The 27,749-nt window shown below is 43.1% G+C and overlaps 1 protein-coding gene across 2 annotated transcripts; it reads left to right on the forward strand.

The window, feature by feature from the left end:
- The first annotated feature begins 12,221 nt into the window (after positions 1 to 12,221).
- On the forward strand, positions 12,222 to 18,855 carry LOC148035248 (internal alternative NAD(P)H-ubiquinone oxidoreductase A2, mitochondrial-like). 2 transcript variants are annotated; one of them, XR_015691171.1, is made up of 9 exons: positions 12,222 to 13,085; positions 13,359 to 13,569; positions 13,946 to 14,106; positions 14,413 to 14,478; positions 15,605 to 15,768; positions 15,861 to 15,975; positions 16,215 to 16,394; positions 17,019 to 17,653; positions 17,810 to 18,854. XR_015691171.1 is itself a non-coding variant. In XM_087680213.1 (8 exons), exons 1-8 carry the CDS (start codon positions 12,546 to 12,548, stop codon positions 17,169 to 17,171), a joined length of 1,590 nt encoding a protein of 529 aa, XP_087536339.1. In that variant the 5' UTR covers positions 12,222 to 12,545; the 3' UTR covers positions 17,172 to 18,855. The 2 variants fall into 2 exon arrangements, 1 of the variants encoding a protein (XP_087536339.1); XM_087680213.1 differs by having other exon boundaries at positions 17,019 to 18,855.
- The last annotated feature ends 8,894 nt before the right edge of the window (positions 18,856 to 27,749 follow it).

Genomic DNA, 27,749 nt, shown 5'->3' on the forward strand with positions numbered 1-27,749 from the left:
AAGCATGTCAAACAGCGAGACTTTGAACAAGGGGAGCTTGTTTTGCTATACTCTGTAAAAGGACATAAACTGAAGATGAAGTTTTGGGGGCTAGGGCCTTTCAGAGTACGCATGATTGGTAGAACAAGGAATGTTGAGTTAGAGACACTTTAAGGCGAAGGGATAAGCTTTTTTAATGGCAGCCGCATAAAGAAGTACTATCCTCCTTCCCATCCATTACATGAGCCACCCATGCTAGAACCCCCAATGAACGTCTGCATGGCTACTATAACCAACCTTACAGATCAGGACGAAGAAGCAGTGGCACCGGCGTATCTACGAATCACAATCGCAGTAGGAGCGATATATTCTTTCGATGCCTTGATTGATGAAGGGGCCGACTACAACATCTTGACGCATGACCATTGGACACGCATTGGTCAACCGAAATTACAGCCCACTAATGCCAAACTCACCCCGTTTGGGGGTACTGCTTATTCACTCCTAGGGAAGTGCAAGGTAGTCGTTTCTATCGAGTCTGAAAGTTTACCAGCTTTCTTCCATGTGTTGCCTAACACTAAAGGAGCCGGTACTGTGTTACTATTGGGTCGTACTTTCAAGAAGCAAACGAACTGTAATGTGGATTACAACCTAAACCGCATTCATCTTGCTATAGGCAATGTGCGTATCGTGACGACTTTCAGCAAGGGCTGAAATGATTCCCCCACCATTACGAAGCCACCGGTAGAAATCCCTACAATCACGCTCCAGCCCAAGTCTAGACATAAGAAAACTACGGCCTTGTGCCAGGCTCTCGACCCTAGGCCCAAACCCACCAAGAGTGCTCACAAGGCCAAGGAGTCCAAACTTATATGGGTGCCAAAATGGCAAAGACCACATCCGGGTAGACCACCCAAACATGATCCTAAATGCCAAAATCATCAACCATCATGGCCTAAGAGGCAGTCCAGACACTATCGATGTAGACACATAACCACGTCGCGATGGATCCCCAAAGATCTCTTGCGAGCACAAGGATACTACAAGGGCAACACCTGGATTTGGGTGCCTAAAAATGGCCAGTTAAAAACCTCATCTACAAGCAATCTCACCCTAGTGAGGCAGGCTTGCACACGTGGCACCCAGGGCATAGTCAGCAAACCATTGCCCGCTGTGACTAGTAAGCCCCAGCTCATTTATCAACCAAGGCAAATACCACAAGCCTTAACCTTACCTAATCCAGAGAACTTAAAAACCCCCACGACTGTTCACTCAGAGCCCAGCACAACTCCCATGCCTCCAGAGCTTCCTACAGCACCTCAAAGTGCTTCGGAGTGCAAAGCCCAACCTGTGACACCCATGATGGAGTCACCACTATCCAATCCATTTGTACCATCCCCACCAGCAGGCCTTAAACCTTCCTACGCAGTACGACCTTTCCTCTCCTTGGCTAAAGACCTCGCCGCGACTTCTGGGGATGACTTAATAACCTGCATCAAGATGTTGGACAAAACTTTCACTACATTCGCTAGAAGTTATGAGAGGCTAGACCTAGGTCTTCTTGACAAAACACTTGCTTCGGATGTTCGTGCATTACCATGCACTTGGGAAGAATACAAACTTATGACCACCAAATTCCCCAAAATTGCTGCCAAACTGATAGCAAACGACGAAATCTCAAAGGAGCAAGCTACCCTCAAAAGACTAATCAATTCATATCGTAAGCCTCCTTGTTCTGTTCCTGAACACGAGTTGCAAGAGCTCACGCAGATGGCAAGCTCGTCCTCCCCGTTCTTGCAGCAGTGGTTTGCTCTGAGAATCCAATGGGAGAAAAAAGGTTGTTGGATAATGACCAATGCTGAGCAACGCAGGGCAGTTAAAACCATCGAATATGACTCTACTTATGCGGCACCTATCTTGTTTAGGGTTTTGGCCATCACCCGTAACCAGCATTTAGACGACCATGTGCTCACTCACCCCTACATTGACCAATTCCTCACAGAAGAGGAATTACATGTTGCCAGTCGCCTTAATACTGGAGATCTCTTTCACGATGTCTTAACCTACATCTCCCAAGTCTCCATCCAACCGTCTGCTCTTGCTTGTCATGCTCAACTGGAATACAATCCAAAATTCTACACGTGGCTTCTTCACACGTAACTCCTACCCCAACAGGCCCAAAGCCCTTCACCTTTTAACCCCCAATCCTAGGAAGGATTCTTTTCTAAGCCGAAAGAGGAGGGGGTATGTGGGTATGTGGTGAAGGTGAAAAGAATCAGATAGGAAATGAATAAAAAGGGGGTACATAAAAGTCAAGGTAGTGAAAAGCATAAGCATATAGTACAAGAAAAATGGCTTCCTAAAAAATTCATTCAAGAGTTTTTATTCTCACATAAACAACAAAGTGATATGTGGAAAATGCTAACGAAAGTTACGAATTATGGCAGGAGCAAAAAATGTCGCAGCAAGACCGTGCCCATCGACTCCTGTTCACAGACGAGGAAAGGGAGCAGTATCGCATCCATCTAGAGAACCGCGCCTTTGGCCAGCTCAAGTTCCAAACCATCCACAACATCGAAGTCGTGGTGGCCAAGGAGGAAGCAGCCAGGAGGGTAGTGGAATAGTGCAACCTTACAAAGTATATTGAAAAATTCTCGCAGGAGCCAGATCACTTAAAATGCGTAGAATTCCTCAGAACATACAACCCGGACCAAGAAGGTGGCATCGTAACAATGGGCCAAGGAGAGGGTGCAAAGCAGGTGCAAGTTCGGTTGGATCCAGCCTTGGTGGAGAAGGCTTTGGGATTGGTACCGAGGACAGAAAGGAGACAAAAAAGGGATGTTTATGCCTTGCTGAAAATGAAGAAGGAAGAGGTGCTCACGAACGACGGCATAAGCATCCAGGACATCCCTGACACAGAAGCCAGGTTGCAGGCCAAGTTGGTGCACGTGCTCTTCTCCAGCCAACGCTACAATTCCTTAATGCATCGAATTAGTGTGCCAGTCCTGGAGAATGTAGCAGCCCATACCCTAGACGAGGTGGATTGGAATGGGTACGTGCGGAAGACGATTGATCAAGCGGCCAAGGCGCTAGCCCTTGGAGGTGCACCAACAAGAGGAGAATCTCCGACTTCTAAGGTAATGGAAAGGAAGAAAGCCTCCTCCAAGGCCTCTTTCATCGGATACGGAGGAGTCTTGACTGCACTCATTCAGGAGGCAGTAAAGGAAGCACAAGAGGCAAAGGAGGGAGAAGGAGAAACGCCGAAGAGGTCGCCTCCTCGCTAGGACAAAGACAGGTCCACCGACAGAATGGAAACAGAAGAAGAAGGGGAGGGGCAGACTAGCAAAAAGACAATTGTGACAACGAAGAAGAAGGCAACGCAGAGGAAGAAGAAGAATGACGAAGGCAGGAAGAAGGAAAAGGAAGACTTGGAAAGGGCGAAGAAGGAATCCCTGAGATAAGCAAAGGAGAGAGAGAGAACAAAGAGACAAGAGGAGGAGGAGAGGGAAAAAGAGGAGTTACAGAGAGCAAAGGAGGCGTCAAAACAAGAAGCTGAAGAGGAGAAAAGGAGGGAAAAAGAACAGAAAGGGAAAAAGAAGGAGGAGCAGAAAAAAAGGGAGGAGGAAAGGAAGAGAAAAGCGGATGAGGAAGAGGAGGAGCTACAAAGAAAGGAGGACGAGGACCTGGCGGAGGCCACCCGCCGGTCCATTGAACAACAGTGACGAGCAGATGAACTAAGGAACCTGAGCCCGCGCAGAGAAGAGGGCCCAGGGTCTAGCACACAGGTGCCAAAGTTTGTGCCACCTCCAGTCCCTAAAGGCAAGGGCAAGGCCTTGCTCCATCTGATCCCTACCCTCCTGGTACCTTCCGCGGAACTCACCACCATCACCCCCAGCATCCCGACTAGCGCAGATGTGTCAAACTTCGTGGTGTGGATGCAGTATTTTATCAACAAGGAGATGGGCCAGGGGCAGAGCATGGAGAATACGGCCACAGGACAGAAGAGGCCAGCCACGGATGCAGAGTCCAGGCAAGAGCCCAAAAAGCAAAAAGTCGAAGCCTCAACCTCGCCCATTCACACAACGATGATGCCACCGGCTAATTACGACAAATATGTCGCCGAGCTGCTCTCCCAATTGGAGAGAGCGAAGGAGGAACGCAAGATAGCCGTGGCTGAGTTGGCAGCCAAGAAGGAAATCGTGGCCGCCTTCCAGCTGGATAAGACAAGAATGATAGCCTTGCAGCAGCGCGAGATTGCAGATCTGAAGGCTAGGGAGGAGAGAGAGGAACACTGGAGGCAGCTGCTCGAAAATGAGACTCAAGAGTTAGTAAACATGCAAAGAGAGCACAAGCTCCTAATAGTGCAGTACTAGGAGCTTGATGTGCAATCTGCTTAGATTGATGCACTCGTGACGGAGCTGAATGCTAGGGACGAAGAAAGAAAACGAGGCATGGAGGAGTAGCAGGAGGAACTCAAGCGCCTGACAGATCAGTTGACCTCTAAAAGAGAATAACAAGAGAGGCTAGTCAGGGAACTAGAGGATTATGAGCAGAAAATCATGATGCTGACCTTAAGACAGGGAGGCTTGGAAGTAATGAACAAAAGGGCAGAGGAGTGGGTTGCGCACAACGAAAAGAGGGTGAAGACACTGGCGCGGCGCCTTGCTCTGACAGAAAAGGAGAAAATCATCACGGAGAGCAAGGCGGAGGCAGCCCAAGTGGCCTTCAGCACTCAACAGAAGGCCTTCCTCGACACTATCCTGGACGCCACGCACGCAGCGCAAGGAGAGCCACTGGAGGCAATGCAAAGAAAGCTCGGCATGGCAAGAAGAGCCCTACACGCTGGACTACAGATGCCACCATTACCTGCGGAGGTTAGGCTGAGTTTGGATGAACAGCAAAAATACCTAATGGTGGCCGGCCTAATCCCCCAGGAGATAGACGCCCTCGGATTCAAGGAAGAAGCAGCACACGTAGAACAGCAGGGGGAAGAAGCAGAGCTGGAAATCAATGTGAATCGATTCAAGGAAGATGTAGTCCCACAACCCCCCTCACCACAAGCCCAAGAACCGCCACAAGGGGACCCAGCTGCAGAAAGAAAAGCCGTCTCTAAAGAGAGACGCAAAAAGCTAGTGGAGGAGGCCAGACAAAAACTGAGAGCCAAGCTAGTCGTGCTACCGTCCGCGCCTCTCCCTCCGTGTCCAGATGACCTTTCCGCAGGATTCCACGTAGAACTGGTGGTGTGGGAGGTACAGGAACTAGGAAAGGATCCATTCCCCTTCAGTTTCCTCCTACCCAACAGTCTGCGGAGGGTCCTGCCGCTCAAAGTATGGACAAGGTGATCGCGGTCGGTGGCCAGTTGGGGAAAAAATGGCTGGAAGAGCGGGAAAAGACCCCAACCTCTTGGGGCACAGAAGCGGCCGACTACTGGCAAGATAAGGTTTTTGAAATCCCCCACACTGTACAAAACTACAAGAGCCAACCCCTGTGGAGGAGGCGAGTATGCGACATAAGCATGCTCACCTGGATGGCGTTTTGTAATACCCTGCCATTCGAGCAGAACGACCCTACCTACATGGCGTACCCTCGAAGGGTAGGGGTAGATTTTGATGCCACCCTCCACGGGTGGTATGACTTTCCCATTATTTATAACTCCACTGTAGTATCCCTTGAGCATGCCCTTCTTTTTACCGTAGAAAGCCTAGACGAGTCTATGATGCGCTTCTTGGCGGACTTCTCCTCCTGTCCTGACCCCGCTTTTATAACCACTTGTAATTATCTTAGGTTACTTAGGCTACTTCTTAAGCAGGACCCGACTCCACAAGAGCGCGGCCTGCCTCCCCTATTCTTTGACCCTAACGCTATAGATAACTGCGCCATGGCTCATCTCATGATGAGGGCTAGTCTCCTTCCCTCTTTTTGCCTAGCCCTCCTAGAAGACATGAATGACAGCCAATTCACTAGATGCAACCACCCCTTCCTCTCCACCACCTCCCTTCATGTACGCATGAATCTGAAAGATTACATGCAAAGTCGCCAGTTTTTGAGCAAGTCTATCCGACCCCCTTCTCCTCCTCATTCCGATCAAGACAATTAGGCCTATGTATCATTTCAAAAAAAAAAAGAAAAAAGAAAAAGAAGAAGAAGGAGAAGCACCACAGTCACTGCACCTAGGGTTCTCCCTAGCCCCCTCCCCCCACTTCACGCTTAGGGCACATCAAGGACAGGACCTTCAGACCTGTCACCCTAAGACTCGCACCACACCTCCAACGAAGTACGAACTGGGTCCTCAAGTGTGGGACGCTACCAAGGGCTTACCCAAGGTTAGACCCATCTCCCAGTTCCACTACCACGAGCACCACACACTACACGGTGAGCAGACACACCCCTTAGGGAGTGCAAAACTTTTCTTGCAGGTTATGCTTGACTCTCAAGAAATGGCTACCCACGAAAGAAGATCACCCACGACACCCTTTAATGACCCGAACCTCCTTTCATGTGCCGGCATCTAGCCATTTGCCTGCTGAAGGCCACCATGATCGAACCAAGTCAGGGTAGAACTGCCATTGGCATAGATCTTGGAACCTCATCGTCCGAAGATCCATGCCCAACGCCTCAAGATCCATGGATCGCTTATTGTTTCCACAAGCCTGAAGACCTTCAACTCAAAGACAAGGATCTTCAATCAAAGCCACGGGTTTTCAAGAGAAACAACGTTCGGGGGGGTTTCTCCAGAATAAATCCCTCCAATACCATTCTCCTAAGGGATTGCTTATTGCTTCAAGCGTTTCTGATACTCAAAAGAGAACCGGCTACATAAGGGGCGCCAAAACAAGGTGAAAGATGCCGAGTATCTTCATGGAGCCTAAAGCACGCTGGAATCTTTCCTGGTCATCGTCCCCAACCTCCATCACCTATCATTCCCCCAACCACCCACCTACCTGTTCCACCTAACAGTCGACCTAACTAGCCACTACGTCCCACCGTAGTGCCATGGGACTGGCACTTGGCTAGGAGGGGGGTAATGTTACCGTGTTCCCGCAGCACAGAGGAGCAGAAAATGGAAAAAATGGAAATAGCAAAAAAGGCGCAAGATAAAAGCAGAAAAAGGCGCCTTGACCAGTAGCCAATCCCTAAAAAATTCAAATGTTCGGGCACGACCCTCAGAGAGCTTCCGTGTCGGCCCGAGGCAACAAAAGAATTAAAATACGAAAGCGCCCCCGAATCTTTGTAAAAGAGTGCCAGGCTCGCTCCTGTCCAAAGTGTATGCATTAGCCGGGAATATGATAAATTAAAATGGTGGGAAATGGGAAAAAGGGCCTAGGCTACGGCCGGCCATGTAAGAGAGGGAAAAGGGGATGACCGTCCAAAAAGGATTTAGGGCTTTGTATATAAAGTTGAAAAGTGAATGAGAAGCTCATTCTTTGGTGTGTGGCAAAAAGAGTCTCCTTCTTCCTCTCTTATTCTCTCCTTCTTGCTTGTGTGTGCTCTTGAGAGAGGGAGTGTGAGAGTGTGAAGGAGTGAGTGTGTGTGTGAGTGAGGGATCAAGAGGGTGAAGCTCTTCACCATCTCCTCTTCTCTTCTTCTCTTCTCTTCTCTTCTCTTCTCTTGCGCGCGCGGCTATGGAGGATGGAGCTTGGAGATGGAGGAGGCCATTAGAGCTTGCTTGGAACGCTTGAAACAATAAGAGGTCCGTGGGTCTTGGCGGTTGAGCGAAAGCTCCCACACTATGTGTTACAAAGGAGGTGAGGCCTAGAGTTATCATTGAAAGTCATGCTCCTCGATATGTAAGACACATAGGTATTGATACTACAATCAAGGTAGGGAAGCATTTCTTTTATTGGCCAATATTTTGTAAGCCATATTTAGGCATATGATCGGTCTTCAATTACTAAGAATGTCATTTTCCTCCTTTTTATGGATTGTTACACCACCATTTTGTTAATGAAAGTAGGAAGGGCTCCACAGTGAACCGCTTCTTTCCATACTTCTATAGGAGCAAGGGGATAATAGCTTCCTACAAGGTCTGGTAGAACTCATTGGAGAACCCATTTGGCCCCGAAGATTTTACTTTGGCCAAGTTTGGATTGTGTCTTAAAGTTTAGACTTGAAAAGGTTAGAATCTAAGAGGGTTGCCAACTCTATAGTGAACACCTTTTTAAAACAATTGGAGACTTTAGCTTTGGCATCTATTAGATGGGGAGTGGCTGGACTGGGTTGGCTAAAAATGGAAAAGAATTGGTCATGGATTAAGGTTAGGCTTCCTTCCTGGGAAAGAGCATGTGATCCATCATCCTTCTTGAGGAGAGAGATTCTCTTTCTAGCCTATTTTTGTCTTAGCAGTGATGAAAATTTTCCTTAAAAGGTATGTTGAGTTTGTTCAACCACTAGTTCTTAAAAAATCTTTTGAGGCTCTGAGCTTCTATTATCTCCTCCCCTGATACAAGTCTACCCTAGCATGTAGTAGGGATTCCTTCTGTAAGTGAGACTCCCAAATAGTGATACACACATCCAGTCTAGTTACCTCTTGATATGCCCTTGCCCTCCATTGTTGTGGTTAAGAGTTCTTTGAGTTCCTCAGGAAGTTCTAAGATTCCTTGACCACTTGGGTCTAGGCCTTAGTAGGGCTCCCTTGGGAGGGAAAGTGCTCCCTCTAGATGTCTACTATGCTTTTTTGGGTATTCTAAAATTGGAACAGAGTCGAATTTGCATGAAACCATCTAGCCTGGATGTTGTCAAAGTAGCTCTAATCAAAGGAAGTAAGGGACAGGATTGATGGTATGATAGGACGATAAAATGGTAGACCCCTTCTTGTTTGCAATCAACATAGGACATGAGTAGCCCTATCGAGATATAGCATCTATTAGCTTTACAGAGGTTGGGCATGGAATCCTTTCAGCATAGTCCACTCCTTCTTTTTCTACCCAAATATTACCAATCCTCTCCCCTTGAATCTATCCTCCAAGGACTCGACCATATTGAAATCTCCTATTAATATGATGGGGTATTGCAAGGCTTTGAGTGAATTCCATAGGCCAACCCTGACAAAGGCAAACCCTATGGCATAAATTGAGGTGATGTTATGATCATTGCTACTATCCATTTACGGTCACTATATCCCTTACAATCTCCATAATCTTTCCCTTGAGTCTATTGTGCACCTTGAAGGTAGTGCCTTCTCTACCACCCTTGTGGTTGGTGGAATACCAAGAGTAGTCCTTGGAGATAGCATGAAGGTTTTTGTCTAAACACGCTCCTTGAGCCTTAATCTCTTAGAGATAGAGGAAGTCATGTGTGACAAGGCCTCTTGGTAGAGCCAATCATGGATGATCCTGGTGCAAAGTGGGTCAATTAGGCCCTTTGTGCTATATGAGAGAATTCTCTAGGATTTAGGCATTATTTCTTGCTTTGTTTTATTGGTATCCCCTTTCCTTTTTTGGCCCTTCCTTGTGCTAATAGGGTTGGCCTATGGGTCAGTCTTCCCCATAATGTACATGGTATGGATCTTGCACTTAGTGGTTTTGGTCCAACAAATCCACCTTTACTGAATAATGATAAGCCTCCCTTAGGTTTGCATGATATTTTACATTTATCCTTCCCTTTTGACCAAGGTAATTTGCTATTTCACTAGGGAGCTGATAGCGTTGCCCAATAGCCCTATGGGCGCCAAGTTTAATTCACCTTTGGTTATTATGGCACTCCCAATTATATGCAAACGAAACACCCCTCCCCTTGCCCAAGAGCTCCCGGAACATAGTGCCTCAAGGAGGACGCTATAGTTAGAACAACCTAGGAAGCCACCCCTTGACCAAAGTGTGTGCTCTCCTAGCAAACATGAAGGAGGCAACCCACACAATGCTTTAGGATTAGCTCCTAGTGAAAACCAAGAAGAAGGAGGCTCTGCTGGAAACTCCAAAATAGAAGGTACATGCTCACTCTATTTTTCTTATGAAACCCTCTTATATTGGCTTTGGGCTGTCTTCTTTTGCTACCACTAGAGGAACTTGTGTAAGTCACTAAAGTCCCATTAGCAGATTCTTGAGTCTTAGCTTATGTGGGGATGTTAGCAGGTGGAGAAAGGGATTCCTCCTTTCCGTGGGATCTTTCTTGGGATCCTAGTGGAGCAATATCATCTATTGGTTGGTGAAGGTTCTGATTATAAATCTTAGCTTCGAATTTAGCCCCTTGCATTCTGGCATAATCAAAGAATTGGGTCTCGTCTACAAATTGTTATTCATCCCCTTCTTTAGAGTTGCTTGGGACCTCTAAGGGTTGTTCTTTAATTGGGGCTTGAGAATTTTTTGAGTCAAGATTGATCAATAGAGCTGCATATCTATTTTGCTTGTACTTGAGATTGGAGGGTTTCCTTATAGGGTTGCCCTTCCCCTTTTTGCCTTTCAACTTTTTAGATTGGACTTTTTGAAAGTCTTGCTGATCCTCTTCGTTTGGCAAGCGCAGGGGCCTTCTAGGGACTTCAGCTTTTGTTCCTACTTTCCCTAGTTTTTATAGATAATGACTTCCTTTAGTTTCTTGCTTACATCAATCTCAACTAATACCTAAGGGTGCCCCGCGAAGGGGGGGGGGGGGGGGTTTAATATCAAGCTTAGGTCTCTAACCAAGTACCTTACCTAGTGGGGCTACTATGGAGCCTAGGCACTAGTAATAAGGGTCTAGCAAGTCTAGGATTTTGACCTAGATCGAGATATGGGTGGGTTTTGAGGGTCTAGCAAGCCCGCAATTTTGACCTAGATCGAGATATGGGTGGGTTTTGGTCCATGAGGTGAGAAGTCTAGGGTCCATTTAAAGAGGGTGAGTGGGGAGCTATGTAGCATCCATCGGTCATAGGAGAGGACGTTAATGACCATCTCTTGGACTCAAATAGGAAGATGAAGTAATTGTTCGATAGGTATTCCACAAATAGAACTTGGATGCCTATAGGGGTCTAGTTGTCCCTAAATCAACTTGAAAGAATTTTGATAGGTGGATGAGGGCCTTGGAAAATGCCTATTAAGGCTTTTTCTTGATAGTATGGAGTAGGGCTGACCCCAAAGGCAGCAGGCTATGAGAAGCTTGTATTAGCATGCAATAGCGTAGACAAAAAGACATGATGTGATAGGAGTGTACTTGAGGGTAGGGAAATGGGTCGACCAATGTACCCATCTATAGAAGTTCAAATGCGTGAGAGGAGGATTGGGGGGGGGGGTAGGGCAAGGCCATTGGCTTGCACACTTTTTCTTTGGTTGGTGGGAACTTGAGTTCCCACCACACATGGTTGCCCATATGGCAGAGTTCACTGTAGATGTGTCTAACTTAGCCAAATTTTGCACCAACATTCAATTTTCAAACATCTCTCTGTGAAGCTCTTGAAAATCCATCAACATTGTGTCAAACATATTATTCTTTTCATTGGTTTCTTGTTTAAAATGTGCACATTTGTTCATCACTTTGTAAAGTGGATGGGGGAGACTCCTTATTCAAAATTGGACTCGTTTAGTCAATAGGTAATGTCCTCCCTAGTATGTAAAGGAGAGCATATGCCCCCCTCCCAATCCCTAAATAAACACTTTGATTGATTATCAGCTTGCAAAGTGGGTGTCTGGTAATTGGTATGTAACCATCTTGAGGACCTTAGGTTGGTTACACATCGGGGTGGATGGATAGGTTGAATGAAAAAGAAAGTGTTTGGAGGGCCAGATGTTCAATTATCATTTGATGTGCATTTCTTGCTCAGTGAGCTCGTGGCAATCAACTCTAAGGAGATATTTATAACTGATGGGCTGAGGCCATTTTGTTGGTAAAAGTGGTCATGCTGGTGGGCGGGTAAAGCAAAACTAGAGGCAGTGTGTGACCGGCCTGATTGAAAGAGCGGATACAAGCAAGCATAGGACAGACAGAGGCTAGGTCGTTAACTTGGGTGGCAAGTGACGGGGCCAAGCGCGGTGGGACCTGCGGATTCCCAGGCGACGGTGTTCTCTTTTCGTTTTGACGGGGGCTCCAAAGGCGGTTGAAAAAAGACCGGGTGTGGGTGTAACGTGGGACCCTCTCTCGCATTACTTGGATGGCAAGAAACCCTTCTCGAGCCACAGAGCATGGCGCGATCGATCACGCACGCAAAAGTGAGGCAACAACTGCCAGCTAGGATCCACGTGTCGGCGTCAGGGCCGCTCTCCTTTGCCACGTCAGCTGATGCGAGGGTGTCTTTTTGCCAAGAACTCGGGAAGGGAAGGGCACGTGCGCAAAGCCCCTCCTTAAGCCTGGCTTGTTCTGCTAGTTTCTTCTCCTTCCTCCTCCTCCTCTTCCCTCCCTTCTACTGCTGGGGGTTCCATGCGCATATCCTTTCTCCTCTGAAGATACTTCTCTCTCTCTCTCTCTCTCTGTCTCTCTGTTTTTGCCTCTGAGCTTGCTCGAGGTTTCTCTCTCTCTCTCTCTCTCTCTCTCTCTCTCTCTCTCTGTGTTTTTGCCTCTGAGCTTGCTTGAGGTTTGTGTGCGTGCGCGCGTGCGTGCGCCCATCAATTCCATTTCCCCTTTTACCTCTTTCAATTCAAAATTTTCTAAACCAATCCACCATGTCTTTGCGCCACCTCCTCATGAGATCCCCTCGCCTCCCCGTAGCCAGACGCATCCAGCCCCATCCCTTCGCCGCACGAGGTGCTCTCCCCTACCCTCCACCCCCAGCCCTTCCACCTCTGACTTCGACCAAATGCTGCTCCCTGCTGCTTCGTCTCTCTTACAGCGGTTATGCCGCCATGGCACAACAGGAGCCAGCACCACCCGCAGATGATGATCACACCACAGAGGCCTCCGACTCCTTCAACAGCTTGCCAGCAGTGAAGCCGTGGGAGAAGCCGAGAGTCGTTGTCCTCGGGGCCGGATGGGCCGCGTGTCGGCTTATGAAGGATCTGGATACGAAGCTTTGCGACATTGTGTGCATCTCTCCCAGAAATCACATGGTGTTTACTCCTTTGCTGGCATCCACCTGCGTGGGGACGCTCGAATTCCGATCTGTAGCGGAACCAGTGGTCCGCATTCAGACGGCTTTGTCAAAATCACCAGATTCCTACTTTCTCCTTGCGAAATGCACAGACATTGATACTCAAAAGCACGAGGTATAGTCCAACGCATCTTCTTTAGACAAGTTTTGATACTCCACAGCACGAGGTATATTGCAATGCATCTTCTTTAGGCAAATTTTGCGATACTGGCAGGGGCCAAAAACTAATCGTTGGTACCCAAAACTCCGGAAATCTTGACAAAACTTTGTTTTGTGTCAGCATTCTAATCATACACAGTTCTATACACACAGCTCCATTCTAAAAAGGAACAAATTGTCAGATACAGTTTCTCCATTGAGAAAAGTTCCCCTCTGTCTTCTTATGTAGGTCCATTGTGTTGCGGAAGAGAAAAATGGTGCAATAAAAAAGAAACCTTTTACTGTCGCCTACGACAAGCTTGTTATTGCGGCTGGCGCACAAGCTCTCACCTTCAACATTCATGGCGTCCAAGAGAATGCAATCTTCCTTCGTGAGGTTTCTGATGCTCAGAGCATAAGGAAGAAACTGCTCTTGAACCTTATGCTATCTGATATCCCTGGTATACTCCCTACCCATTCTAAAGCGAACTTCAATCTGTGCATTCATCAGGGAAACTGTTCAGAGAGAGAGAGAGAGAGAGAGAGAGAGAGAGAGAGAGAGAGAGAGAGAGCCTAATAATTAATAAAATTACCCTTTACGGAAAAAAAGAGAGCGCCCAATGCATCTCACATATTTGCGAGTGCAGGTGCACGCATTTTGCCCAAATCAATATTCTGTTTGTAAGGCTAAATGAAACACCTGCAAATGACCGTTTAGGCTGTGCATCTTCTTCAAACTCCTCGTTATTAGTCACGTGGATTGCAGATCTGGAGTTTCTAGGTAACACTGAAGCTTGATATGAGCAATAACATTTCAATCCTTCTCTTTTTCTGCAGGGACGTCAGAGCAGGAAAAAAGGAGATTGCTACATTGTGTTGTTGTAGGTGGGGGACCTACAGGAGTTGAGTTTAGTGGGGAGCTAAGTGATTTTATAAGAAGTGATGTACATCAGCGATACGCTCATGTCAAAGATTATATTCACGTCACACTTATTGAGGTTTTATATCTTCTTCTACTCATATACAATAAATGTTTAGCAGCAGTGACCTTGGCCATGCTTTGATATGCAGAGAAGTCGTGAGAAAATTGGGATCAAAGAGAGACATTGATTGCATTGTTTTCCTTAGTGAAGCCAATTTGTAATGAATATTTGGATGATATTTGCAGTTTTCGCCTTGATTGATTGATTGAGCTTTTTACAAGCATCCTTGATTTGATCGTTTGAAGATTTTTTTCTGCACGTGTGTGTGCATGCATGGAGTTGCTCTATCGTGCAGCTGACATCTATCACACAAATTTTCAGGCAAAGGAGATTTTGTCTTCATTTGATGTTGGACTGCGATTGTATGCAATCAAACATTTGACAAAGGTAATCATATTCCTAGTCCCACAACTAATTTGGACAGTATTTCTCCATCATTTGTTTATCTTGTGCTAATCATTACTATTAATGTGTGAGATGTGATCTTGCATGATTACATTGGGCATACTATTTGTTTCATCAGTTAATTTGCTGGGAACTTGAGTGTGTGAGAAGCTAATTTTTTTTCACGTAGGCTGTCTAATCTACATTATTTATTGTTCTGAGAGGAGATACCATCCTTTCAAGAACCGTCAAAGATCAGTGCAATATTGGACAACCTGGGCAAAAGCCCCACTATACTAAATAAGATGAAAATGTAGCCAGATTGGACTTTGATTTTATGTTGTGCACTAGCGGTTCACCCAATTTATCAAAATGAAACGACAGATGGGAGCAATGGGCCAATTCCAATGTTATCACAACTAGGAATTTAGGAAACAATGCCCCGATAGGCAGAAAACCATGAATGACTCTCGAGTTTCAGATTCCCTTTTTACATTTTGACACAAAAACGTTTTCTGTATATGATATACTGTATGAAGCTTTCCCAAATCCTGGATATATATATATATATATATATATATATGTGAGGTGGATAAGTAATATGCTGCCATAACCAGAGTAAAAGGAGTTGAAGTAGCTTGCCTCGAGCAAGAGTGGCCCATGTTATGAAGGGCCAGTTATAGAGGAACCTGCATATTTCAAATTTTCTGTTAGTCAATCAGAGCGTTTGTTTTGGAGCACATAGGTGGGTTTTTGATACCACAGTAGTGATGCTGTTCTTAGGTTGAACTTGGGGGGAGTTGGTTGCAATTTTGGGATCCATCTCATTACCAATCCCCTTAACCAACCAGATGGGACATATCGCGTCTCATTTCCTGCAAACTGTAGAATTCAGCATACATAATTTTCTGTATACTAGTACACAGGTGTATGGTAGCTGGTTGAATAAGTGTATCAGCTTTACATATGTGAAGTCTATTGAGCCATATAGTGACTTAACGTAAATAGCGGGGTGGGTACTTGCATTTTGTCTTTGAGAGGTATCCCAACTTAACTGCCGTTTTCGGTGTAACAGCATATGTGAACACATCTGAAGAGTGTTTGATTTGTAACTGTTTTGTACATGCAGGCAGGGGTCAAACTGGTCCAAGGAGTTGTTAAGGATGTTGAACCTGGAAAACTTGTATTAAGTGATGGATCTGAGGTGCCTTATGGCTTATTAGTGTGGTCTACTGGTGTAGGGCCATCAGAATTTGTTAAATCCTTGCAATTGCCAAAGTCACGTGATGGAAGGTACTGCTCTTTCTGTATCTCTTTTCATGTTTAGACTTTTCTCTATGCATTCTGATATATGAGGTTGAGGTTCTAAAATATGTAATTATCAGAGTTGGAGTAGATGAAAGGCTGCGAGTACCTGGCTTTGAGGATGTATATGCAATTGGCGACTGTGCAGGCTTTGTTGAAAGCGTTGGAAAACCTGTACTACCTGCTCTGGCACAGGTCAATATAATTAGCATAATTATCCTTTCGTGGATATTGAGAATTGATACGGGCATGAGTTTTGCAGAATTTAAGACATGGGTTATCGGGAGAACTTTTAAAGCATTTGCCTGGTATATGGCATTATTGTTAAAACTTTGAGGTGTAATTTGTGGGTCGGAAAAAAAGGAGTTCAAAAGAAAAGCAAAGTGCAGTAGATCAGTGCACTCACTTTTCATAGGATACTTTTCTCTGTGTAGGTTGCAGAAAGGGAAGGCAAATTCCTTGCTAGAGAGCTGAACAAATTAATAAAAGGTGGTGGCGGTCATGCTGGTGCTAGTTCAAAGGTGCCTGAGGGGCCACCTTTTGTTTACAAACATTTGGGCAGTATGGCATCCGTTGGAAGGTACAAGGCATTGGTTGATCTTCGACAGAGCAAGGTGAGTGATCTGAATCTACAATGTTGAACATATGGGTGTGTGTGCGGTCTTTTCCTGTTTTCTGCTGTGTTGTTTTGCCTGCAATGTAATCACGATGCTCTTTGTTCCAACTAGAGTGAATTATTGGGGAAGCATTTCAGACAAGCCTGGTGCATGCTTGTGCCACTGACATGTCCTTGTGCATTGCAATTGCAGTTTTTCCCCTTGTATTATGTCTATCTATGTGTTTTTGAGAACTATTTGGGGCACAAGCCTCGGTTGTAAGGGGGGTTGCACTGACACATCCTTTTCCATTAGAATTGTAGGCTTTTACATTGTAGCCTGTTCTTTTTCTATCTAAGAACACCATCATTGTTAAATTTTTTAGTTTGTCCAGCGATACTTGATGAGGTGAATGAAGAAAATGTGTTCCTGCTTGAAGCAGTAAACTTTCAGTGACAAAAAAAGGGAGGAAACAATGAGCTTGCACCAAAGCTCTTTACACGTTTCCCAGAATGTTCTAAAGAACTCATTGCAATTTAAGAAATTTCAGCTTCTAATATCTGATTTTCAAGCTGTTTGGCACATGCATGTCCTCTGGTTTGCTACTGATATGAAGATTCTATGTGGGATTGATACTTGCAGGAATCAAGAGGATTCTCATGGGCTGGGTTCTTGAGCTGGCTGGTTTGGCGGTCAGCGTATTTGACGCGTGTAGTCAGTTGGCGGAACAGATTTTATGTAGCTGTGAACTGGGCGACAACATTTGTTTTTGGTCGAGACATCTCACGCATCTAACATCAGTGTTTCAAACATATGGCAGGATCTTTTCTCTTTTGGGTTCTAGGAGGGAGTTTTTACCTTGTTCCCTCAGCATAGGTATTCAATGTGACAATGCCAATCCATATAAGGTTGTTTTGGCTAGTGTAGTTTGTAAGACATCTCAGAAGATGGAAAGCTGGAACATTGCACGTGAGAAATGGTGCTTTGTTCTGGATCATTTGCACAAATCATAGTGGTTGTTTCGGCTGTTGTAGCTGTAAAGATTTTCAGAAGCTGCAAGCTGGAGCATTGCACGTGAGAAGTGGTGCTTTGCTCTGGATTGCACACAAATTTTGCATCAATAGGACGTTGAACGTCATATTTGTTTTGATCGTAGGGAGTTTTTCCCACCTCTGCTAATACTTGGAAGGGAGGTGTCTCCTCTTGTGGGCATTAACCTGCACCCTGCCACATGAGGTCGACTGCGGAAGTGTTTTACATCAGATATTGTTGCACAGGTAGGTCCATTATCAGAGAGCTGCATTAGTCAAATATGTGGACTGGAGATGATAGGCTGTTTTATGGTAATTTGGATCGTATATTGTGTTGAAGGTTTGGATTAGGTCCTTTATCAAAGGGTTTATTTTAATCCAAAATGGCGCTCTTCTCAACAGGCAAATTCCAAATAAAATATCTTGTGATTGGTGACAAGGAGCAACAGAGATGCTGTGCGGTTGTCTCGAAAGGCTTTTGTCATGATTAAATGGGGCCGTGTTTCGAAGAATGAGCATGACGTCAAAAAATGCAGATATTTTTTTCTGTAAAGAATAACTTGATGTTTCTAGGTGAGAATAATTTCTGACATTCCAGATGTTCCTGAAGAACATAACCCTGCTGAACACTGCTCTAAGTGCATATGATGCCTCATTCAGATTGCCTGCATGACCTAAGATAGCATGCGTCCAGTTACACAAAGCATGAGATTACAGATACTAGAAACATGCCTATTCAAAGTGATAGTGGTGCAAAACAGACTCTTGGTGAGGTACACAAAGCATGAGATTACACATACTAGAAACATATGCCTATTCAAAGTGAGAGTGGTGCAAAACAGACTCTTGGTGAGGTATATGTATCTAGTATCACAAAGAATCTTGTGTTAGTCGATCATATGACAGAGAGAGATCTGGAAATGCGATTTAACAAGCATGGATCTAGTCTTGGATATGAGGAAAAATATGTGTATGGTTGTCCATGGCAAGAAGGTTGGCTGCATGTTAAAGCTAAGTACAAGTATGCCCAAAGAGCAGAGGAATCATTTCTATTCTTTCAAAAGCCTTTCTTTAATTGGTCACCCAACTCCTTTCACCCAGCATTATAAATCCAAGGTCGCATTATTGCTGCCCATGGCTGGTCACAATCAAATTCTCCTTAGCATTTGATATGCCTACCTATTTGTCTTTGTAATGAGGTGCCCCAATCTTAGTAGTCCATCTTTATCAATAGGTGGTGTAATTTGCTTCCATGATGTTGAAGTCATACCCCTCCTTCCCAAGGGACCAATAGAAAGAGGTGAATAATGATTCTAGCTTCTTCCAACAGTCCTTAGAAGAAGATAAAAATCATTGCATTGCATATCATAATAGGTGTCATGCAGAACTTTAGAGTTATATAATCCTTCTAGTAGCTCCCACCATTATATTGCTATACTTCTTCACCTTCTCTTTGAATTTGCTCATCAACTAGTCAAATCTTTGTGACATGGATATCATTAATCCAATATGAGCTCCTAAATATTAGAAGACCTATCCTTTGTACATGATCTTGCATTCAAGTTGTGTGCATTACAATACATCCTTCTAGTCCAATAAGGCTTGTGTCTTCTCAACATGCATATATGACATACTGCTATTTCTTCTATGAACTTAGTTCATTGATGTTCCAACTGATTGTCATAAACTCTCTCGTTGTTCTATTTGTAATTGATTTATGTATTATTGTCCCCCTCTCCCAAAGGTGCATGGACATTTGTGAAAGAGTTCGCATTTTTGGCCATCTTCTTGAGCGATGTCTTACTATTGTGCCATCTCTTTTAGCTTTCCGATTTTTGTTTGAGCCTTCACCGTCATTGATTGTTTTAACATTCTTTTTGTCTACTCCTAATGTTTTGTTCTTTCCTATAATCTACTTGAAATGTTCCTCATCCTTTTGAGTTTACTTCTCACTTGGACAATTAGGTTTAATCTCCTTTTGCGCCATGTTTGAAACACTTGCTTGTATACCATTGCTTGTTGCACCATAGGTTGAAGATCATTTACTCTCTCTTCCTTCTCCATATCAAGCATCTTGTCCTCCCCTTTTTTTTGCAAATTTCTTTGGGCATGATTTAGCAAAATGATCGGATTCGTGATTGGTAATAATAACAAGCATATGAGAACTGCGAGAATTTAACCTCGCACCCAATGTCAAAGCCTTAGTGGTTGTGGAGTATCGATATCTCAAGAGGCTCTTGGCTTTATCCATGCACGCTTGTCTTCTCTTGGATTCAAGGAGGAAGGTGGCAAATATAGAAGTTCTCCCAAAATCAAAGAGGTTAATGTGATCTCAGTTTCATAGAATAGCATGCACGTTAGGAAATGCCACCCATATCGAGTATTTTGGAGTAGGGGAAAATCCTACAGTTTAGGGGAAGTAGTAGACCAAGTTTCCTCTACCTTTGCACATAGCACAAGGGAACTCAGTCTCTCTCCACTAGTGGCCCTAAGAGCACCTAATAAAATCCTTTTCTCTTCAAGAACTTGAAGTAGACTTGTGAGTAGTGGGCTTGGCATGTGTTATGAGACTATCAATTGAACTTGTTATTAGTTAGGACCTTTCCTATGAAATAGAAGTTTATACTAGTAGTAGCAAAATCAAGATACCTAGAGGAGCAGGACTATTAGTAGGGTGATATTTGCCTTGTGCATCCTTCTTGTAGCCATAAGGCTCTTTGTCTTTTCCTAATTGACCTTTTGTATATTGGCAGCCATAGCCTTTGTAACCTCTTGCAGATCACTCACCTTGGCTTTAGCATGGGCAACATAACTATCTAGGTCCTTGTGGATATTGTTAGTAGTCTTTTGGGTCTCGGGGTTTACTCCTTGGATACCCTATTGGTCTTCAACCGTCCTCTTTTTACATACAAGATGAAGGATAGCCCTTCATGTGTAAGTAAATGGGATGGAGATGTCAAAGTTTCTTATTAGAGGGTTGAGGTTGAGGTTGAGGTTGAGGTTGAGAGAGAGAGAGAGAGAGAGAGAGAGAGAGAGAGAGAGAGAGAGGAGAGAGAAGCATACAAGAGTTCTATGGATACAATAAATGGTATCATTACTCTTTGTAACCTTCACTTATATGATTATACATTGTGTGTATATACAAGGGGTGGTCGCTTAGCTTAGGCCATTGGCCTTTAGCCCTACAACCTTCCACTTAAAGGCTAATGTGACTCAATGGGAGCATAAGAAGAAAGTAAAGATACTATCCAACTCTTGTCGGCACTTTGGAATATGCAAAGTACATGGAAGGTAAACTCTTTGTGTGAGAAGAGTTGTTGGGTTATCATCTATGTGGATATTGACAAGCTTAATGTGCTTGTTCTCAAGCACCTACTTAATGAAGTGATACTTCATCTCAACATGGTTTATCTTTGCATAAAAGACAAGGTTTCATGCTAAGTGAATGGTACTCTGACTATCATAGTACAATGTAGGCACCTCTCCTACAATACCCAAGTCTCCTACTAGATGAATAAGTCCTATAGCTTCCTTATAGGCCTAAATGGCTACAACATACTCGGCCTTAGTGGTGGATAAAGTTGTACATAGTTGCAATCAAGAGACCTAAGAGATTGCACCACTTATGAAAGTGAAGACAAAAGCTATAATAGACCTCTTAGAGTCCACACTCCTTATAAAATTAGCATCTGCAAATCCAAGAATAACGACATTTTTCCTTTCAAAGCATATGTACATAGACCTAGCGCCATTGAAGTATCCCATGATACTCTTTCCTACCTTCCAATGCTTACTAGATAAGTCTTATCAATCTTAATAGGATCCAGAATGTGTAACACCTCAGAGCATTTGCATCTTATAGCATGGAGAAGAATTATAGAAGTACATGGATTTGAAAAATATTTTTTTATTATCTAGAACCTATAGGGTATTCATTTTATTAGAGAAACCTTTTTGTAAGGTTTAAACATTAGTTAGCAATGACTATTTTGCACTGGGAGGTTCTAAGATTACTCTTAGCTTTGGATTGGATATAGATTTTGATGAAATTTTCCTCTTGGTGGATTTTCCACGTTGGTTTATGCCCACTTTGCAAAGATTATATGGGTTGTGGATCAATTTATGTAGGTACATAGGAAGCCTTATTTGGATAAAGTCTAACATATATTGAGTAATGTGAAGTCCACTTTACACTATGGACTTCTTTATGAGGCAAGTAACGATATACATGTATTTGTATATATAGGTTCTACTAGCGAATTCATGTTTTTACTTGGTATTGTTATTGTCTTTTGAATTAACAAAAAGTGACCTACCATTTCTTTATCCAGTATAGAGATTGAGTATAAGCATATGAGGTGGCATGGTTGCAAAAGTTATTGGATGATTTGGATGTACAGATAGATGGTCTGGTTTCATTCATTTTGACAACATATCATAGCATATAGTTGATTGGGAACCCTATGTTCCATACCAAGACAAAAGATATTGAGGTACACTACAATTTTATAAGAGCAAAGGTACTTGTAGGAGGTAAGAGAGATTGATCTAGTATATGTTAGCACATGAGATTATGTAGTTGACAATTTCATGAAGGCCTTAGGTGTAAAGAAGCTTCAAGTATATCAAAGTTTACTTGAAGTTGCAAAGATGTAGTTGAGTTTGAGGGGGAGTGTTGAGATGGTAAGATCAACAAGTGGGGACATTTATGATGGATCATCTGATTAGATGGGTTTTCACATCTAAACTTAGTATATCAACAGTTCTCATGAGCTTCACATCGCCATTGACTTACCATTTATTTTATTCAATTAGTTACATTTACTTACAATTATAGTGCCAACTGATTAGTATAGTTAGTTATGCACTGTTTGAATTGGTAGGACATTTTTATTTATATTGTATCTTATCTATACTTAGTCTACATTGTATTGGGCGAGGAAGAAGCTCATGTCTACACTTAGCACATCAATAGTCATCATGACCTTCAAATGGCCATTCGCTCACCATTTATTTTATTCAATTAGTTATGTCTTCTTACAACTTGCATACTTATAGCAACAACCAATTACTATAGTTAGTTATGCACTGTTTGACTTGATGTCCACTTTCGTTTATAATGCATCTTATTTAACTTAGTCTACATTATATTGTGTAAGGAAGAAGAAAGAAAAACTTATCAAGAAAATATTTTTCCTTCCATCTCTCTTCTTGTGTTCCATCCAAAGTTCCATTGTTACACAAGTGCTCAATTATTCCATTATTGAGACCAAGAACAAAATCCATTCTTAAGTGTGAGCTCATAGGCTCACCATGTGTAGATGTAGTTATGCTATGATCGTTGAAAAGGGGTTGAGCTTATCAAAAGGATCTTCAAATAGACACTCCTTTCAAAACACACATGATTTTTGTAGGAAGGCCAAGGCAAAAGAGAGGTAACTTGATGGATATGGAGTAGGAAGTAAATTAGCATAGGATTTCTCTTCTTTCCATTTTCTTTCAAAACCATGAAAACTTAAGGAGCATCTCATTTTCAATCTAGTTAAGCTTGGAGAGATGAATACATCCATATCATTGCTTGCTTGTACTAATTGAGTCACCTATTAGCATATCTTGCTTATAGAGTATAGAGTGAAAGCATATAGATCTTTGAGCATTCTAAGATTTTTGCATGATCATTTTTTAGGCTTGTTGAAGTCAAAAATGGTAAGAACATTAAGGGAAATATGGACTCAAAAATGACCCTTTAGCTTAGGATTTGATGGCATTTCTAGTTATAAGATACTTGAGGTGGACCAATAGAAGAGGGGGTGATGTGCACATTTTATCCACTTCATTTTTTCCCTTAGGCCAACCACTTATAGGCTTGTCTCCCTCCCGCATGGGAAAACAAGGGGGCTTTTCTCCTCCCCAAAACCTCTTTTTATGCCATGGATAGTCTAAAAAAGGTTTTTAAAATGTAAATGCTTCTAGTTTGGTCGTTTTTTTGCCTTAGCTCCACAAATCTCTCATCTAATCCCTCCTTTTATGCTCACATAGCCTTAGCTACACAATCATCATTATCTTTAGTATAGATCCTAGCTCTCCCTTTTTTCCATTTCCATTTCTACCACTATTCTAAAGTACTCACATTCCTCTCTTTCTAAGTACCATTCTTCACAAATCCATTATGATGGCTTCTAGATGTTAGTAAATGTGACCTCATGATTTCATCTCTATTATCTATATACATAATACAAAAGATGAGTATGGAAAATAGGGAGGAGCAATGTTTGAGAAGGATTCATGGGTTTACATGTAGCCTTTAGTAATTGTATGTCATCAAGTTCATCATTGTGGTGTATTGCAAAATCATTGGAAGGATAGTACCTGGGTTCAAGGAGGCTCAAGATGGTAGTCTTGTTGCATTAGTTCAACATGTATATTGTACGAATGACTTGTAACTACCTCCTAGGACTCTTGGACAAGTATTTCCCTCAAATTATAAGCCATTGTTCTCATATTCTTAAATTTTTGTTTGTTGTTGAGGTTTTTACTTATTCTCTCCTGTCAGATATTTTTTCTTTGAATCTTATCAATGATTAGCTTTTGAGAAGCTTAACTAGGACATACAAAGCTCTATATATGGATATGAGTGAGATATGTAAGAGTGTGTAATGGAAGAGAAACATGAATGCAAAGAGGAGAGAGAGAGAGAGAGAGAGAGAGAGAGAGAGAGAGAGAGAGAGAGAGAGAGAGAGAGAGAGAGGAAGAATACTGCACTGACTAAAGAAGAACACTTATGTCTCTATCAGACTCTGACAGAAGCTCACAACTAGGAGACGATAGATTGGCAGAACTAACATAGGGAGGCTAACATCCCTTGTTAGCTCCTGGGAGTGTTTGAAGACCCAATAATGCCATGTGATGAAGCATAAAAGCTTGAGGCAAAGGTTTTTTGAAGAGATTTGCCAAATCATCCTTTGTGGGATAGTAGGCTATTTCTAACTTGAAATCCATGATCTGCTCTCAAACATAGTGATATTGAATCTCAAAGCGATTCATGTAAGCATGAAACATAGGGTTCTTTGCCAGAGCTAGAGCACTTTGGTTATCCACACATAGCTCTATAGGTCCAGTCCCTTGTAAATAATGAAGAATGTGCAAGTCTGGTCTCCAATGCTCCTAAGTAGGAATCTTCATGAAAGAAGGCAACAATACCACAACAAAAGAAATATCCAACCAAGTGTGGATAAGCTAGATAAAAGAAGCCAATAAGACACCTATAATAGGTTTAGGCCATAGAGGGCCTTCTGCAATTTGTAGACACACTCCTCCTTCTCTTGCACTAGAAACCTGGAGGCTATGAAACATAAATCTCCTCTTGAAGGACATCATTCAAGAAGGCAACTTGACATCCATTTGATAAATAGGCTAGCGTTGGTAGGCTACTGTAAGAGCCAAAATAAGTTGAATAGTCGACATCCTAGCTATAGGTGCACAAGTCTCAAAATAGTCCAAAACTTGCCCTCTAAGCAAACCCCTTGGCAACAAGACTAGCTTTATGCTTGTCCAATGAGCCATCTGCAAGGTACTTGGTCTAATAGACCCACTTCACACCTTCCGACCTTGCCCAAAATTAAATGTGCCCATCCATAATTAAATTGGATGGGCCATTTGCAACTTGGATACCTTTCTTTTTGGAGGACGTGGAACCATTTGAGCTCCTTCTACATAGCATGATGCCATATATCCTCTACAAGAGCCTCCTCAATTGTAGTAGGCTCACATGTATGAAGAAGTTGTGACATAAGAGCATAGTTCGCACAAAGTGGACCATTTTGTTGGGTGCGTAAGCAAACTGATCTGTGTGGACCTAGAGGAGAAGCATGAGTGTGAGAAACACCAATCCTACATGAGCTGTCAGTACCAACCAGGGACTTGAATAGGCTCATCCTATGGATAGGGAGACTGGATACCTGTAATGTACCTATCTAGGGTAGGGACTTCCCCTCACCAAGGGAAGGCTAAGCGCAAATCAGCCCTAGAAGACTCCAGAGGGGAGGCTGAAGGGGTGGGAGTATGCAATGAAAAAGTAGTAGTCACATCCATCAAAGGTGGTATAGAAGCTAGAGTAGAGGGTGGAAAAGGAGGGGGAGGAGTCGAAGATGGGGAAGGGGTCCTTTCCACGCAATAAAAGTTAGTTGGTTAGTTCGAAAGTTAGTTAGTCAATTAATAAGTTAGTAAGTTTACTAGCTAAATACTAACTAAGGTAAAAACTAACTGACATTAATAGCTAATAATTTTTATTTAATTAAAAATCCCAGTTACTTTTGCGGGGTAGAAGGAATATATAATTTCTCATGTATGGGCGAGAGACAAAGATTAACGTGAAGATATGTTAAGGAATTTGTTTGAACTTGTTTTGCTTGCTCTATTTTTGTGTTTGTGCTGTAAGTTACATGAACCAACCCTGTTTCCTAAAAGGCTTAATTAATGAAGCTAACTTTAAGTGTCGCACACAAACATGGTAGGACCTAATTAGAAAACTAAAGCTATTAAGGGAAGCGGGTGGACGGAACCCCTGAGGGGTCTGTTCTATGGTAGGGTGGTCCTAGAGAACTGGGAGACTTCTCACAAGATTTTATTGTCGTTCGACGTTTAGGTATTGTTAGGTTAGAACCTTATTCATGCTGTTTTAGGGGACCTGAATGGGACTATGCCCTATGGGCAGAGAGGTTGAGTGGCACATTCCTCTCGTTTCCCATTCTCTTTGAACCAAGTGCGACATGGGTCTGCTTTGGATTGGGTATCTCTACGTAAAGTAGGATGTCCAGAACCCTGACGCTAGAATACTGTTAGGAGACCTTGACCCCTAGGAGCTCAGATTTTAGGTCGATCCTAGTGGGTTCGGCCGTGAGCGTTCTGTTGTGAGGCGGACTGGAGAAACCCTAGATGATAAACCCCGTAACATTCCATGGGAATGCCAGGCAGTGTCACTTATATTCATCTCTCGATAGATGGCTAAAAGCATGCCTAGACATAGGCGTGCATGTTACAGTTGGTATCAAAGTTATGGCTTGATTGTAAGGCACTTTTGCACCCATTAATGTTGACATGCAAGAGAAGAAAATCCTTCTCAAGCAAATTAAGGCACCCGATTTTGATGGAGAAGGAATAGACGTCGTAGCAGAGGCGGAGATATGGATTGAGTCGATGAATGATTATTTCTCTGCTTTGGGAACTGCTTTTTGCGAATTAAGTAATGATAGCCAAACTTAAGTTAGTTGGCCAGGCTCAGTTATGGTGGAAGCAATGATGCAAAGATCAAGGTATTTTTGAAGTTACTGTCACTTGGGCTCAATTGAAAGATGTTGTACACGGACGATACCTTTCACCAATCTACCAGACTTTGAGGATGAATGAATTCTTCAAGCTAAAGCAGTTGAAATTAACCTTGGAAGCCTACTACTCAAAGTTTGTAACCCTACTAAAATATGCACCACCTATGGATATCGCGCAACAAGTATCCAAGTTTTGCCATGGCCTGAACACTCCTTTGAACCACCGTCTTGAAGTAATGCGTCCAACAGACTTGCAAGATGCATTACTTCAAGCAAAGCCAATCATCCAAGAACTTAAATTGAGCAATTGTGACACAGATGATTCTCGAGATTAGGACAAGAAATGCCACACGTGCGGAGAGATAGGGCACATCCGTAGAAGATGTTCCAAATGCTGATGTTTCCAGTGCAATGAGCCAAGTAGACTGCCTTGAAGATATGGAGCCTCTAAGGAAACGAAGGTGCACAAGTGCAATATTCGGATATATAGAGAAATCAAATGAAGACAAAGACCTAGAATCCACTGCATCTTATCAAGATGACTAAAAATCCTAGAAATTTTATCGACATATAATACAACTTGTATTGGAATAAACCTTACTCTTGTAACTATAGTTAACTCGAGTAAAACAAGCTGCGTAAATTTTGAGCCTAGAACTTACAAGTGATTAGAGATACTTTAGCAAGGAATGATAGTTATAACTTGCAAATGAATTCTCTTAAGTTCTTCTCGACTAATATAGATTGGGTCTTTCCAAAATGTCGAAGCTTGGAAGTATTCTTTAGTATTACAAGAAAAGCCGATTGTCCATGGAGCTTAGTCCCAAACTAAGAAGAGGACAATTTGGGAATATAGTTTCCGAGATAACGGACCACTCCAATTCACTAAAAGGATCCTAGGGCAATTTGGTCTAAATAAGAAAATCCTACCAAGGACAACCAAGAATATTGTTACCACAAGTGATAAAGTTCTGCGATGTTTCTATGGCAAGGAGTTAGGTCGTTTTAAAAGGGAATGT

This window comes from Lygodium microphyllum, chromosome 6 (assembly GCF_053477565.2).
Source record: "Lygodium microphyllum isolate KBCC chromosome 6, Lygodium_microphyllum_v1.1.10, whole genome shotgun sequence".
NCBI lineage: Eukaryota > Viridiplantae > Streptophyta > Polypodiopsida > Schizaeales > Lygodiaceae > Lygodium > Lygodium microphyllum.

Coding starts and splice junctions, on each gene's coding strand:
- LOC148035248 (XM_087680213.1), top strand. CDS start 12,546: ATGTCTTTGCGCCACCTCCTCATGAGATCCCCTCGCCTCCCCGTAGCC. Junction 14,107..14,412: donor TTCACGTCACACTTATTGAG/GTTTTATATCTT, acceptor ACAAATTTTCAG/GCAAAGGAGATTTTGTCTTC. Junction 14,479..15,604: donor CAATCAAACATTTGACAAAG/GTAATCATATTC, acceptor TTGTACATGCAG/GCAGGGGTCAAACTGGTCCA.